Source organism: Tachyglossus aculeatus, chromosome 14 (assembly GCF_015852505.1).
Source record: "Tachyglossus aculeatus isolate mTacAcu1 chromosome 14, mTacAcu1.pri, whole genome shotgun sequence".
NCBI classification, from domain to species: domain Eukaryota; kingdom Metazoa; phylum Chordata; class Mammalia; order Monotremata; family Tachyglossidae; genus Tachyglossus; species Tachyglossus aculeatus.
The window spans coordinates 45,719,414-45,734,623 of record NC_052079.1 but is presented as its reverse complement, the minus strand read 5'-3'; the positions used below and the strand labels follow the sequence as shown (position 1 = coordinate 45,734,623).

The following is a 15,210-nucleotide window of genomic DNA, read 5'->3' as shown; positions in this document are numbered from 1 at the left end:
CACAGTCCCTGTCCCACATAGGGCACACAACAGTCTGAATCCCCATTTTACAGATGAGGTAAGTGAGGCACCAAGAAATTAAGTGACTTGCCCAAGGTCACACAGCAGACAAGCTGTCTGCTTAGACAACTAAGCAGAATTAGAACCCAGGTACTATTATTATTATTAAACTCCCATGCTCTACCTACTATGGCATGCTACTTCTGATCTTATTCCCTACGCCTTTAGCCATCATTTCTCAGTCTTCTCTTCTCCTTAGACAGTAATCCCAATTCCTTTCACTTTTCCAGACAGGATAAACCTGTGCAAACCTTGATTCCTTTCATTTTCAGTTCCCTTAAATCATAGTGCTTAAAGTAAGGGAATATGGGTCTGACCAAGCTGTACAGAGTGAGAGGATTAACTCATGTTTCCCCCATGTTAAACTCCTACACACGTATCGACTATTAATTTCAAAGACCTTTAAAAAAGGAATAAGTAACACTGTGAAACTGGAATTGTGCGATGATTCAGGGAGTTGGATTCTGCAGGCAAACCTGCTCTTCCCCCTGTGGCCAATGACTCCTTCAGAGAAGGGATGTGTTTGTTATTCTGGTTTCCATAGTAGCCCGGGACTAGCCTTGCCCTTGTAATCTTTCCCTGGAACCTCTCAGCAGAATCGATATTCCCTGTCCTTCCCATTCACAGCTGGAATTCACGGGGTGCGAAGGCAGGGGAGATCAGTCCCTAGGGTCAAAGCCATTGGCTTCAGCCCCAAAGTTTCTTGGGCAAGATTGGAGTTATTAAAAATAATAATAATGTACTTGTTAACTGCTTACTATGTGTCAAGCACTATTCTAAATGCTGGGGTAGATACAAGCTAATCAGGTTGGACAGAGTTCCTGTCCCACATGGGGCTCAGGACTTCACCCCCATTATACAGATGAGGTAACTGAGCCATAGAGAAGTTACGTGACTTGCGCAAGGTCCCATAGCAGACTACTGGCAAAGCTGAGATTAGAACCCAGGTTCCCCTGACTCCTAAACCATGCTCTATCTACTAGGCCATGCTGCTTCCCTAGTTGCAAAATGGCTGGAGGTGGAGTCAAGATGAAGGACCTTCATCTTGTCCTCCCGCCAGCAGGATGCCTCCTCAGGATCTTTGGGGGTTCTCAATGTTCCCACTGGTCTGTGGAGCTGGGTGAAAGGCTGCTCTCACCTTCATCTCTGGTGTCCAGGTGCATTGGGAGCGGGAGCAGCAGGGGCTGAGGCTGTCCTTCCCAAACACCGGGCTCAACAGTGTAGTCGGAGGACAAAGGTGGGGCAGCCCCAATCCTGCAGGGAGGAAGTGTTGGCGTGACATCTGAGGACGGCTTGAGCAGGTAAGTCCCCTGGGTCGGTCGTGGCTTGGGGAGGACTGGCCAGACTTGCAGGGTCAGGTTTCAGGCCGGTAAATCACTAACTCCATCACTGGCTCTGCTCTGTGTTTGCTTCTTTGCCTCAAACAAAAGGGACTGACTTTCTCTGCTACTCATCCTCACACCTTCCTAGACTGAACACTGCTCTTTTTGGCCATCTGCCATGTACCTCAATGGGCTACGTCCTAACTATAGAGAAGACGCAGAAGACTCAGCTCAACACAATTCAATACCTGGGTGTCATGTTGCTCCTGCCTCACAAACACAACTGTGGTTTTTGCCCAGTGACCATTTCTGATATAAAGTCCTCTTGGTTGGCAAATGTGGCAATGCCTGATGACAGAGAAAGACAGAAGAAAAATCCCTGCCCTAGCTATGACGCTGAAAATTAGCTAAGGCCCCAAGAGGTAAGATTTTACAAGAGGGGAGAAAAAAGATGGAAAGGATGACAATTCTTCCGTGAGCACACCTCGAGGGAAAATTTGGCAAGAAAGAATGGAGAATTAGGAAATGTATGACCAGCAATTTGGGGCTGGGCACAAGTGTAATTAACTAGTGCCTGAGTTGGCACACCCAGAGACGGTTACCTCCATGGTGCTGGATTCAGTCAGACCTGTTGACTCAGCCACAGTGTGAGGAGAGACAGGTGTCACACGACCTACAGGAAATCTTTGAGTGAATGGACCAAAAAGGCAGGCAAGAGCTTGCATTTCAATACTTGGTCATGATAAATGCAGTCATCATGCTGAGTTGGGTAGATGAACGCTGTCGTTCTCTGATCTGCTGCAGAAATGGGAGCAGGGTGGGAAGAAATCTACCTGGTTTTTCCTCTGACAAAAACTTGCCAAATGGTTTCTGGTAGGGAGCTAGAAACTCTGGGAAAAAGCTAAAGGGAACCCAAAGAAGGCTGTCAAGCAGGGTGAGAGTGAGGGAATAGGAAAAAAACATAGAGAAATGAAGAAGAGGGAGGGAGGAAGGTAACAGAGGAAAGGAGGGAAAAAGGAGGAGGGAAGGAACACACACGATACACACTAGAAAAAGAAGGGAAGTGGACAAATAACTCAGAATAATTGAACCTGGGAACTAAAGGAAGGCTGCAGGGGCGGCACTCCCTCAAATGATTATTCCTGACTGATGGCAAGCTGGTCTTCAGTTCTAACAGATCCGCAGGGAAAGCAAATCAGCAACCTATCTAGTCAGATCCAGGGTTTACCAACTTGTCAGGAAGAGATAAAACCAAAATCCCCCCCTCCAGCGGTTCAAGCCCATTTCCTTTTATTCTAGTCTCAGTGGAGATGAAGAAGACCTGCCCACTTCCCTCCAAAATAACCTTCAAAAGCATGAAGACCGTTATTGAGCTAATCCCCGACTTGCTCTTCTCTAGGATGAATAATTCCAATTCTTCTCCCTTCTCTTCATCAGTCCAAGTTCAATTATGACTTTATTTTTCAAGAACAAGAAAAAAGAGGAGGAAAACCAACCAAGGAAAAGGAAGAAAGTGGAGAAAAGTGAAATGGAGGTTGGAAAGTTGTAGGAAAGTCTTGGGGAAAATCTTCCGAGGAATCACCCTACAGCTAGCTGCCGGAAATGGAGGCTATGAGAGCTTCCTTCCCCGCCAGGAAGTGGCACTGGCTAATGACTTAGAAGAAGCAGTAGGATCTAGTGGAAAAAGCAGGGGCCTCTTAGTCCAAGTACCCCCCTGCTGCCTCCAACACACCCCGTTGCCTGCTGTATGATCTGGCACAAATCACTTAATTTCATTGTGCCTCAGTTTTCTCATCTGCAAAATGGGGGTAAGACACCTGTTCTCTCCCTTCTTTAGGCAGTGAGCACTATGTGGGACAGGGACTGTGTCCAATCTCTTTATATAGCTCTTTATATAGCCAGTATAGCACTATACTTGGTACAGACTAAGCATTTAAACAAATACCATACTTCTTATAATTATGACTGCCTTTCATGTTACATTTACTAAGGGGGAGTGTGAATTCAGTATGCCTGGAGATTTCACTCATTCATTCATTCAATTGTATTTATTGAGCACTTACTGTGTACACAGCACTGTACTAAGCACTTGGTTTTCCTTTCACTTACTTCCAGGGGTCCTTAAGGATCCCCGCAGTGCGGGGGGTGGGGGGGTAGTCCTCCTCTCCCTCCACAAACCCTGGGACCTCAAGCTGCACTCTAAGTTTTACAACATCCCTGACATTGCCCAAGTTTGTAAATCAAGAGCCAAGCAGTGAAGTATCTGAAACTTCCTCTGAGCACTTTATAACTTAAATATTTTTAACTCTTGCTATTTTCATCACTGAATTTTGACTACTTTGACCACTCGTGATATATGTCTGTGATCCTCTTCCTAGACTGAAAACCTCTTATTTACTCAGGCACACCGGTACAGTATTTTACCTACTGAAAATGTTCATTTAATACTTCCTTATTACATGAAATAATAACATTTCCTTTTGTGGATGGTTCAGTTTTTGCATTCATGTGCACAAGTAACCTAAGTCAGCTTCTCAATCAATCAATCAATGGTATTTATTGAGTGCTTACTTAATACAGAGCACTGTACTAAGAACCTGGAGAGCACAATACAGTTAGGAGAAGTGATCCCTGCCCCCAAGGACCTTACAGTCTAGCATGGGAGGCAGGCATCTTGTATGTTGATCTGTTATCACCTCAGAGATGCAATGAGGGTTTTTAAAGTTCCTTGGTCTCTTCAAGTATTTGGGAATCTCACTGTTCTCTACTTCTGGCACAATCCTAGCCAGAGTCTTCCTGGGCCTCCTACTAAAGAACTTCAACCACAAAGGGGCACAGTAGGCATGATCTTTGTCTCCTGCAACCCACAAAAGAAGTATAGGGAACAAATCTACTTGGTGTGCTGTGGACCTTACAAAAGCCTTTGACAGAAAAGAAGACCTGGGCTCTGGGAATACTAAAGAAGTCTGGCTGCCCTGACAAGTTTATCAGGATCCTAAGGTGGCTCCACAATGATGTGGCGTGGTTTTCCCCTCTGGACTATAAGCTTACTGTGGGCAAGGAACGTGTCTACCAACTCTGTTGTATTGTACTCTCCCAGAACTTAGTACAGTGCTCTGCACACAGTAAGCACTCAATAACTATGATTGACTGATTGATGTGGCTGGCTGCATCAAATTTAGAGGGACTTTGTCAGATCTTTTTCCCATCAGCAATGGAATACAGCAGGGTTTTTACTAGATCCAATCTTTCAGCCATACCTAAGGAAGCAACAAGGAATCCAGAAGCTGGTATCCAAAAGATATGTCAGCTGCCTGGGAAACTCTGGCAACTCAACAGGACACAACTATAAATACCGAAGGCCCTAAATCACGAAGCAGGACAGAGTCACAAATTTCAGGACTGCCCTGCCCCCATCATCCCAGGATCTGAGAGGCCACAGCCATGGATAATTCCATATCCATAAATTTATATAACTTATAATTCTACTACATTCAGGGGTGGGAAGACTGGGAGTTTTTAGAACAAGCACAAAGATTGATTCTGAATTCTTAAGTGTTTGACTGCCTAGAATTACTCAGGAAAATCAAGGAGTGGAGCTGGAAATAAGATACCGGAACACCTGAAAATGGGGAAAAGGGATGGCAAACGGATTTCAACTTACTCAGCTCGGCGATACTCCCAACCCGGGTTGCGAGCAGAGACTGTTCTATAGTTCTCAATTCTGACTGGCTGAACATCTGTACTTCTCCTGGTTTGTTCGACCTTTGCTGATCTCGGTGAAGACTCAGGCAGTCTGGCAAGCAAAGGACTCCTACAGTGATTTAAGAAAGAAAGAGAGACGGGAAAGGAGAAAAAAAGAAACAAGTAACATGTTAATTTAACATTGCAAAAATAAAAACAGAATGGTTAGTCCGGGTAATATATAGCTCCACATTTTTACATGGATACCCACATTCATGCGTACACTCACAGATCCCAAAGCAGTATAGTGTAGTGACTAGAACATGTATTTGGGAGTCAGAAGGTCCTGGGTTCTAATACCAGCTCCACCACTTACCTGCTGTGTGGCCTTGGGCAAGTCACACAACTTCTCTGTGCCTCAATTACCTCGTCAGGAAAATGGGGACTGTGACTGCGAGCCCCATACAGGACAGGGACTGCATCAAACCTAATTTGGTTGTATCCACCCCAGTGCTTAGTGTAGTGGCCGGCACATAGTAAGCGCTTAACAAATGCCACAATTATTATTATTATTATTATTTAAATAAAAGCTATTCCTCAGGATGAATGAGGAATTAAGCTACTCAGAAATGCCCCTCCCAAGCTTCTCCAATGGGCCCTGCTGTGTCTTCAGTTCTCATTTCACAACCCACTTCACGGGATACTTATCTACTGACTCTGATACACTCTCGCAAGTGCTTAGTACAGTGCTTTGCACACTGTAAACAGTCAGTAAACATGATTGGCTGATGTTGGAAGGGGCTTCCATATGCTTAATAACCTCTGTATGGAAGAGTGCTTCCTTTCCTAGTACCAACTAGCCAAAGTAATAAGCTAACATATAACTATCAGTAAGATTATTCTCTGGTGGGTAGCTAGAGTTCTTGAAAAATATTTCTGATCACTGTGCTATCTTGTAGATGGATATGTGAATTTCAAGGGTGTTTTCCGCAAGCTCCAGCAGCTTTATTAGTGTTCATCCTGGAGACCAATATCAATATTTGGATACCTGATCAGTCTATGACAAACTGGGTTTGAATAAACACTTCCCATGGGAAGTATTACCCCTTGTTTTAAAATGTCATAGACCCTTATTGCAAATGTATAATTATCCAAAGAAGCTTTGAACACCGGATTGCACAGGCCGGAGAAACCTGTAATTGATCTATTATTTAAGGATTATGTACTAGCCTTTATAGACTACACTGGAATGTAAGCGGAAACTTCTTGTGACATTACAAAAATCAACTAGTTTAGTAATTCGATCACAGTTTTAAGCGCCAAAAGCAGACCTGCTCTTATGCATTTTGTATAAATATCCGCAGTAACATGGCCGAGGGAGAATGCAGCCTGCTAGTAAAGGTACACGTTGCAATACAGGATGCTCAAGCTGTAACCTGACATCTTGTCTAGCTATAATAATAATAATAATGACAGTATTTGTTAAGCACTTACTATGTGCCAAGCACTAAGTGCTGGGGTTGATACAAGGTCATCAGGTTGTCCCACATGGGGCTCACAGTCTTAATCCCCATTTTGCAGATGAGGTAACTGAGGTGCAGAGAAATGACTTGCCCAAAGTCACACAGCCGGGATTAGAACCCATGACCTCTGATTCCCAAGCCCAGGCTCTCGCCATTAAGCCATGCTGCTTCTCATGCAGCTATCTGTAGGGGTCTGCACCAAACAAACTTGAAGGAAAGTTGAAAAAAGTGTATAGACACCAGCACACAGACCTAACCTGCTTTCTTAATGGCACTAATGTAATCTGGCTTGTTATCTGAATCAACAAAAGGGATTTGGCATCAGGTGCATTTGCTCCCATTGAGTTTTATAAAGCTGGAAAACACCAGTTGGGCTCAAGTAATTGAGGTAGGATTGGGGCGGGACTGCTTTCTCAAGCTGCGTCCCAACTGGCCTGTGGTCACAGAGTGACACAGCTGCTTGCGCTTGACGGTTTGCAGAAAAGTGCTTGTCAATCAGGCAGTCTGGATAACATCAGAGTTTTAAGGGAGCGCTTAGAGCATTTGCTCTGCTAACCCTACTTTTTTCAGCCTGTCTTATCCTAGCTGATGTCAGTCAGTCAATCGTATTTACTGAGTGCTTCCTCTGTACAGATCACTGTACTAAGAGCTGGGGAGAGTACAGTGTAACAATATAACAAATTCCCTGCCCAAAACGAGCTTACGGTCTAGAGGGATGATGACCATAGGCTGCTGAGGTGGGGCATTCCTTGTGTAAACTCTGGGCAAACCACTTCCTCTTGAAAAATCCCCTGTTCCTCTGTGCGGGATTGGGGAGGGTCTTACCTTCACAGTGCTTTAAATCTGCCCTGCATTATAACCAAATGTAAAAATTTCTGGATGTCGGTTCGGTTAACTAATGTAAAATTTCCAACTCGCAGAACGTTTCAGAGGTAAATTTCAGCTAAACAATTTAAACCATTTACACAGATCTGAATGAAACTTATCATAGGGACATGTCTGCTAATGGGGTGAGACTAAAAACGACCCTTCTGAGGAGAAAAGAGGAGGAGCGGGGAGAAGGGAAGATGAAGGACGGAACAGAGATAGAGGAGAAGAGGATCACTGGATGCCTAAGCGAAGCTTCTCAGGGACATGGAGCGAGGATTTTGGAAAAGGTCTGTCTTCAACAAAGAGGAAAAGAACAATCCCGGTCATTTCAGAACAATAAGTTTAACACTGATCCTAGGTAACACTAGAACAAGTGATTAAACCATCTATAGGCAAACGCATAGAAGAGCACAAAATCCTGTACAGAAATCCACTGGCTTTACACAGAGTGACGTGTGCTAGATAAATTTAAATTTTCTCTACAACAGAACAGAAACCATATGTACAAGGGAGAAGAAAAATTTTATTTTGATTATTTTGCTAGGCAGTGAGACCTACCATAGGACTAGAAGCCAGTACACCTGGGTTTTAATCCAAGCCTGGTCACTTGCCTGCTGTGAAACCTCGGGCCAATCACAACTTCTCTGGGCCTCAGTTTCCTCACCTGTAAAATGATGAGATATCTGTCCTTCCTTCCTCTTAGACTGCACCTCCCTGGGGCAGGGAATATAATTATCTTGTTTCAACCCCAGTGTCTTACATAGTTCTTAGCACATCCTAAAGGTATAATAAGTAGCATCATTCCTACTTCACTTGATACCCCCACTGAAAGTCCAGGAGATAATAACTGTGATATTTGTTAAGTGGTTATGATGTGCCCAACCTTGTACTAGGCAGTGGGGTACGTATAAAATAATCAGGTCCCAAATGGGGCTCACAGTCTAAGGTGGAGAGAGAACAGGTACTGAAGCTCCATTGTGCAAATGAGGGAACTGAGGCACAGAGAAGTTAAGTGATTTTCTCAAGGTTACACCATAGGCAAGTGGCAGAGCCAGAAGTAGAACCCAGGTCCTCTAACTCCCAAGCCCGTGCTCTTTCCACTAGACTTTGCTGTTTCTCGGATCTGGACTGCACTACTGATAGATAGCAGCATGGCTGGCCCAAGAGTTTCACCCCAAGGGAAGTGATTAATGCCTATATGCCAAGCCGGAGGGTAATTGGGCCTCACGTGAATTGGTTTCTGCACCAGTTCCATTCCGTATCTTTGTTGAAGACTTTGAAGAAAGAATCTAAGTCACCCTCAACAAATTTGCTGAGGAAGACAAGATTAGAATTCAAAGAGACTTTGAAAAACTAGAAAACTGGTACTTCAAAAGTATCATTAAATAACTAAGTTCAAAGTACTGCTTTAGAAACAAACTGAAAAAAAAAAAACCCACCACAAAGATAAGATGGAGAAAAATTGAGTAGGTATACAACAGAAAGAGACCTAGGGATCACGGCTGGCCAGAAACTGAATCAGTCATCGATACAGTGCCATTATTTAAAAAGTCAAATTGGTGCCGAAAGGTTTAACAAGAGTATGTCATGCAGGAATCAGGAAGTAATTCTTCCCCTATTTTCAGCATTGCGGGCTTTTGTTAAAAAGAGTTGTGGTCGGTGTGGGGCTCCCACTTTTAAAAGGATGTAGAGAAACCAGCGGTGTTGAGGAGATTAACAAAAATGATCAAAGGGATTTAGTACACATTCTACAAGGTAAGATGAAAAAAATTGAGGCTGTTTAGCTCAGAGAGGAGGCAGCTTAGTGGTATCTGAAAAAGATGCTGATCCACCGTTCTTCATGCTGGAATATGTACAAAAAACTAAAGGGCTTATATTGAATAAGGCCAACTGAACTCTCTCCTAAAAAAGATATTTTTACGCTAGCAAAGGAGGTTAGGGAATGTCCATCTCTAAATATTTACTTGAATTGATGCCATTTTCTTGGGATGGCTTAGTCTTTCAACTATTAGAGGCAGGGGATTGGGACATTTGGCCATGAGGGTTCCCTATCAGCTCTCGTATTCTATGTCTGAATGTTATTACAAGATGAAGATGGAGGAAATTAAGAAAACTTTGACTTCCTGTACCAACTTATTGCCTGAAAAGGTAGGCTGAGGTACCTGAGGCAGGCTTTATTTGAAGTCTCTAATAAAGATCGCCTTACAATAATACATTAGGGAAGGCTAACCAAAGCGCTCCACTATGACTCAAAGAGAAATTTCAATGATTCTTTGGCAATAGCATATCTTGATGAAAGGGCTCTGAAAATTCTGGTAGAAAGCTGAACCCATATGTGACATTTCCTCTCCAAAGGTGGCCAGTAGGTTTTCTCTATCACAGGTAGCAAGTTCTTCCTAGACTGCACTGGGGAGGGAGTACTAATTAAAATTTGGGGTTGCAGAGAGAGCTCAGAGAAAGGAAACACAGATGGTCGTTTTATTGTTCCACTGTACATAGTGCCCAGAGGCTATTTGACGGCAGCATTTTTTGAAACCAAAACAGAAATAAAGTTATTTAATATTTCAGAACTGTCCAAGAATAGGAGGCACTGGAAAACACTGCAAGAAAAATATTCTGTTCCACACAATATGTCTGTGGAAATCATTCATTCATTCATATCGTATTTATTGAGCGCTTACTGTGTGCAGAGCACTGTACTAAGCACTTGGGAAGTACAAGTTGGCAACATATAAGATAGCTAACCCATATAGATTTGCATATTAAACAGTTGTTTGACGCTGTCAGGACCGTCAACCAAACTAGGTGGCAACATGATTACGTAAGTATTTTCTAGCCTCCACATAATATTTTGTGGCAATTAAGAGAAAACACAGTGTTGTTTCACTATGCTATTCAGTACAATGGTTAGCAATCTGGGCTCAATTTTTTTCAATTAACTCCCACCAGTGCACTCAAACCTGCACACACACTGAATGAACCGAGCAGTCTTACAGCATCTCGGGATGTTTTATTTTTAAATCTCATAAACATATGTTCCCCAGTCTCTCCCGTTTCCTTACTGCATTTTCCCACTGCCGAGTAATTAGCTGCCTTGGCTGCGTTTTAATTGCTCCTATGGTCGGACCTTAATTTATCAGACCAATAAGCAAGTAACTTAAACTTGAAATAGCTAGTGGGCACAAGAGAGAGGATTTTTTTTCTGGTGGTTAGTGCTGTTTTTATCCCCACCCCATGATTCCACAGTTTTCTTTAAACTACCTGTTCTTGTCTGTCCATCTTCTTTTCCGTAATTCAGCAGTGCCATTCGATGTCTTTTCTAGTTTAGTTCTTTGGCCCACATACCTTTATTTCTACCTATTGTTCCCTCTTTATTGCTTTATCCTTCGCACTCTCCCCAAGGGGTTCTCAGAACAGGATATTCACTTACACATCTGAGCAACATCTATCTAATTTAAAATCTCTTGAATTATTTGTGGACCAACGATTTGAGACAAGCGAGGAACTCATTTTCACAGCTGCCTCATCTCTGCTGCTCTGGGGCCAGACACATCTTTCAAGGTTTCTGAGCCTATGCTTGGGTCACGGGCTGGTCACAGCAGGACCTTGGAATTTAGATGAAGTCCTTCAAAGTAATGAAGTTATATTTCAGTGCTTGATCACAGCCGAGGCCTTTGTGGAAAATGTCAAAGGCCCAGGAATATAGGCAGGACAATTTCATGAAGAGCAGGGAAGGTGTACTTTTTGTTATTTTTTAGAATGTTATTGGTTAGGGGCTTACTATGAGCCAGGCACTGTACAAAGCGCTGAGGTAGATACAAACTAATCAGGTTGGACATAGTCCATGTCCCACATGGGGCTCACAGTCTTAATCCCCACTTTACAGTTAAGGAAACTAAGGCACAGAAAGGTCAAGTGACTTGCCCCAGATCTGCAGCGGACAAGTGGCGGAGCCAGGATTAGGACCCAAGTTAAATCCAATCCATAAAGCACCTCTCACAGGGTTGGCAACCTCAAATATTATGGCTTGCTGATGTTGAAAATGCAGTAGTGAAGTATTACATGTGACATATGGAAGTTGCTTGCTTAGGGTATTGACAATCTGGTTTCTAATGCATGAACGTTAAGCAATGAGGGCCAAGTTTATGGGAGAGAAGCCTTCAACTACCTTGGGTTAAAAAAAATTACTTGGAGAATTCAGAAAATGCAAGTCTTCGCTATCTAAATGAAAATTACTCTGTTTTAAAAAAATGAATTCATCTGGTGGGGTGGGAGAGGATCTTGAATTTTTAACTGAGGGAAACACATAAAATAGTACTCCAATAGCAGTTTTTCTCAGATGCAACCAGAAGATTTCCAGGAGGCCCCAGTGAGAAAGGAATAGATTTAGAGAGATAGCTAAACTGTGGCAGAGATAGAGACATGAACAAACTGAGAAAAACAAAGACCCAAAAAATGAAAGGGGCAACAGGCATGTTTTAAAATACCACAAACTTTTTATGGCTTGCCACTCATTTTTAATTAACCTAATTTTGAAAAATACAGCTACCAAAATGGTTTGGTGGTAGCAATAAGTGAATGCAAGAAAAGGGTCCCTGAGAACCACTGCTTGAGAGAGTAGGGAGGTCATTCATTCAATCCTATTTATTAAGCAATTACTGTGTGGCTAAAGGTCTGTGTCTGGAATCCACAAGGTTACTTCGGGGATTATCATTACCAACTGAATTTGCAGAGTACTACTGTGTGCAAAGTACATAACCTGGTTTATACAAAGTTTCTCTCAGGCTCTGCTTCCTCCATCTCTATCCCCAACTCTGCAGCTGGCCTAGGTGTCAGCATCATCATCAACTGTATTTACTGAGCTATCAATCAAGGGTATTTATTGAACACTTACAGTGTGCAGAGTGTTGTACTAAGCTCTTGGGAATGAACAATTTAATAGAGTTGGAAGAAACTATTCTTACCCACAAGGAGCTTAGAGTCTAGCGGGCATTCACAAGGAAGCTATTCCATAGTCTTACTGCCTTATCTCCCAGCCCAATCCAGAGGGCATTCACAAGGAAGCTATTCCATAGTCTTACTGCCTTATCTCCTAGCCCAATCTAGAGGGCATTCACAAGGAAACTACTCCAGAGCCAGTACTAGAACCCATGTTCTTCTGTCTCCCAGGCTCACGCTCTATCCAGTAAGCCACATTGCTTCCCTAGGTCTTCAGACTGCCCAGAAGTTGAGCAGAAACTGTATTGTTGGGGGTTTTGAACACGTTCCTCGAATATTGTTATTAATAAATAAATGTTAAACAGTAATGATCTGTGTGATCATGAAGAATTATGATGGTACTATTCAATTGCTAACTGAATTGATGTTGAACTCATTAAGTGAACTCCTTGCCCTAAATGAGAACCTAAACAAGTCGACTGCTTAAGAACTAACCTTGCTTAGTACTTTACCTGAAGCACCAAACCCAAGCTCTGTGGATTTAACAGATGCCCAGAGTTCAAAATCAATTCTCTTTATGAGAATCCTACCATAACAAATACTGTCCAGCCACTTGCTGCACAGCAAAATTAACCAACTGAATAATAATCGGCAACCAGGTTTTTTTTTCCCCTTTAATAAGACTCATCCTGTTAATTATCAGGCAGGGTTCTGGTTTCTAGACAAGAAAGTGAAACCATCCTAAGTTTTAATAAGGGTGCCTACCAAGCCCTCCACCTGTAAAACATCTGCACTGATGAGATGTTTCTTCATGTTTGCATCCTTTGATGTGTGCGGGTGGACTGAACTGCTTTTCCACAGCAAATAAAACAGTATCAACTTCCCGATACACCATACTGGGGAATGTATGACGTAACCCAAATGCCAGACACCTTCACACCAACCATGGCCCAAAACATGTCACAACTGCATCGAATGAAGAAATACATGATTGTGCCGAGGAGGAGGTTTTGCAATTCCTAGCCCATCTGGTTGGCAGGGCCTTGGCATATACATCTAGGATATATTTGCAGACTGACTTAAGAGATACCCTAAGAACTACCCATTTACAATATCCATGATGGATGGGGAGATGGTTGGCCCAATTAGCTGTGGAAAGATGATGGATAAATGTAATAATAATAATAATAGTATTTGTTTAGCAGTTACTATGTGTCACGCACTGTTCTAAGCACTGCGGTAGATACAAGCTGACTAGGTTGAACACAGTCCCTGTCCCACACAGGGCTCACAGACTTAATCCCCATTTTACAGATAAAGTACCTGAAGCCCAGAGAAGTGAAATTACTTGCCCAAGGTCACACAGCAGACAAGTGGTGGAGCCAGGATTAGAACTCAGGTCCTTCTGTCTCCCAGGCCCATGCTCTATTCACTAAGCCATGATACTTCCTCCAGTAATAATTACTAGACATAGTAATCTTGTCCCCTGTTTAGGCCCCCAGATGACTAGAATGCACACTCCAAACAAGGCTGGCTGAGAAATACAGGAACCATTGGCATCCAATTTGTTTAAGCTTTCTGGAGAGTCACCACAAAAAAAATGGTATGGAAGGGTATGTGACAAGCTTGTAGCCAGATGTGAAAAAGTTTCACAGCTGAATTCTGCCCAGCATTTGGCCATAAATCAGATCCAAAGCAGAAGACAAGGTGCAGACAGAACCACTGACCAAGTTACATGTGAAGGTATAATGCCAGATGTTCAACTTCACCTGACCCCCTTTATTGAGGTCAGCCATTACTTAGCTTCCCTCCGCAGCAGCATTTTGCTGCTCTCCATCCCCCCCATCTTACCTCCTTCCCTTCCCCACAGCACCTGTATATATGTATATATGTTTGTACATATTTATTACTCTATTTATTTTACATGTACATGTTCTATTTATTTTATTTTGTTAGTATGTTTGGTTTTGTTCTCTGTCTCCCCCTTTTAGACTGTGAGCCCACTGTTGGGTAGGGACTGTCTCTATATATAGTTGGCAACTTGTACTTCCCAAGCGCTTAGCACAGTGCTCTGCACATAGTAAGCGCTCAATAAATACGATTGATTGATTGATTGATTGATTTTGCTCTCAGTTTTCTCTGCCACAAGTCATAAGTTAGCCCTCTTGTAAAATGAAGGGAAAACTGGGCTGGGAGTCAGAGTTCAAGAAGTAGCCTGGCCTGGTGGATACAGCACAGGCTTGGATGTCACAAGGACCTGGGTTCTAATCCCGGCTCCGCCATTCGTCTTCTGTGTGACCTTGGGCATGTTGCCTCACTTCAGTTACTTTACCTGAACAATGAAGATTAAGACTGTGAGCCCCATGTGCCACATGGACTGTGTCCAAACTGACCAGCTTGTATCTTGTACAATGCCTGGCACAAACTGATAGGTTGAATGATTGAGAAGTTGTACTTAATAATAATAATAGTGATGATGGTATTTATTCAGCATTTATTATGTGCAAAGCACTGTTCTAAGCGCTGGGGAGGTTACAAGGTGATCAGGTTGTCCCATGGGGGGCTCAAAGTCAATCCCATTTTACAGATGAGGTAACTGAGGCACAGAGAAGTTAAGTGACTTGCCCAAAGTCACACAGTTGACAATTGGCGAAGCAGGGATTTGAACCCATGACCTCTGACTCCAAAGCCCATGCTCTTTCCACTGAGCCATGCTGCTTCACACTATGTCATCCCACTTGCGCCACTGCAACTTGTTAAAAGGCCAAACCCACCTGGGGATAATGGAGATAGTTCAGCTGTTGCTACTGTAT

General features: G+C 43.0%; 1 protein-coding gene across 1 annotated transcript in view; it reads right to left on the bottom strand.

Annotated features, from left to right (window-relative positions):
• BTBD11 (BTB domain containing 11) overlaps nt 1–15,210 on the bottom strand; it is a 218,510-nt gene that overhangs the window by 70,781 nt on the left and 132,519 nt on the right. The window contains exon 2 of the mRNA XM_038756073.1: nt 5,047–5,196. Coding sequence (XP_038612001.1) covers nt 5,047–5,196 — 150 coding nt within the window. The remainder of the gene's footprint in view (nt 1–5,046; nt 5,197–15,210) is intronic.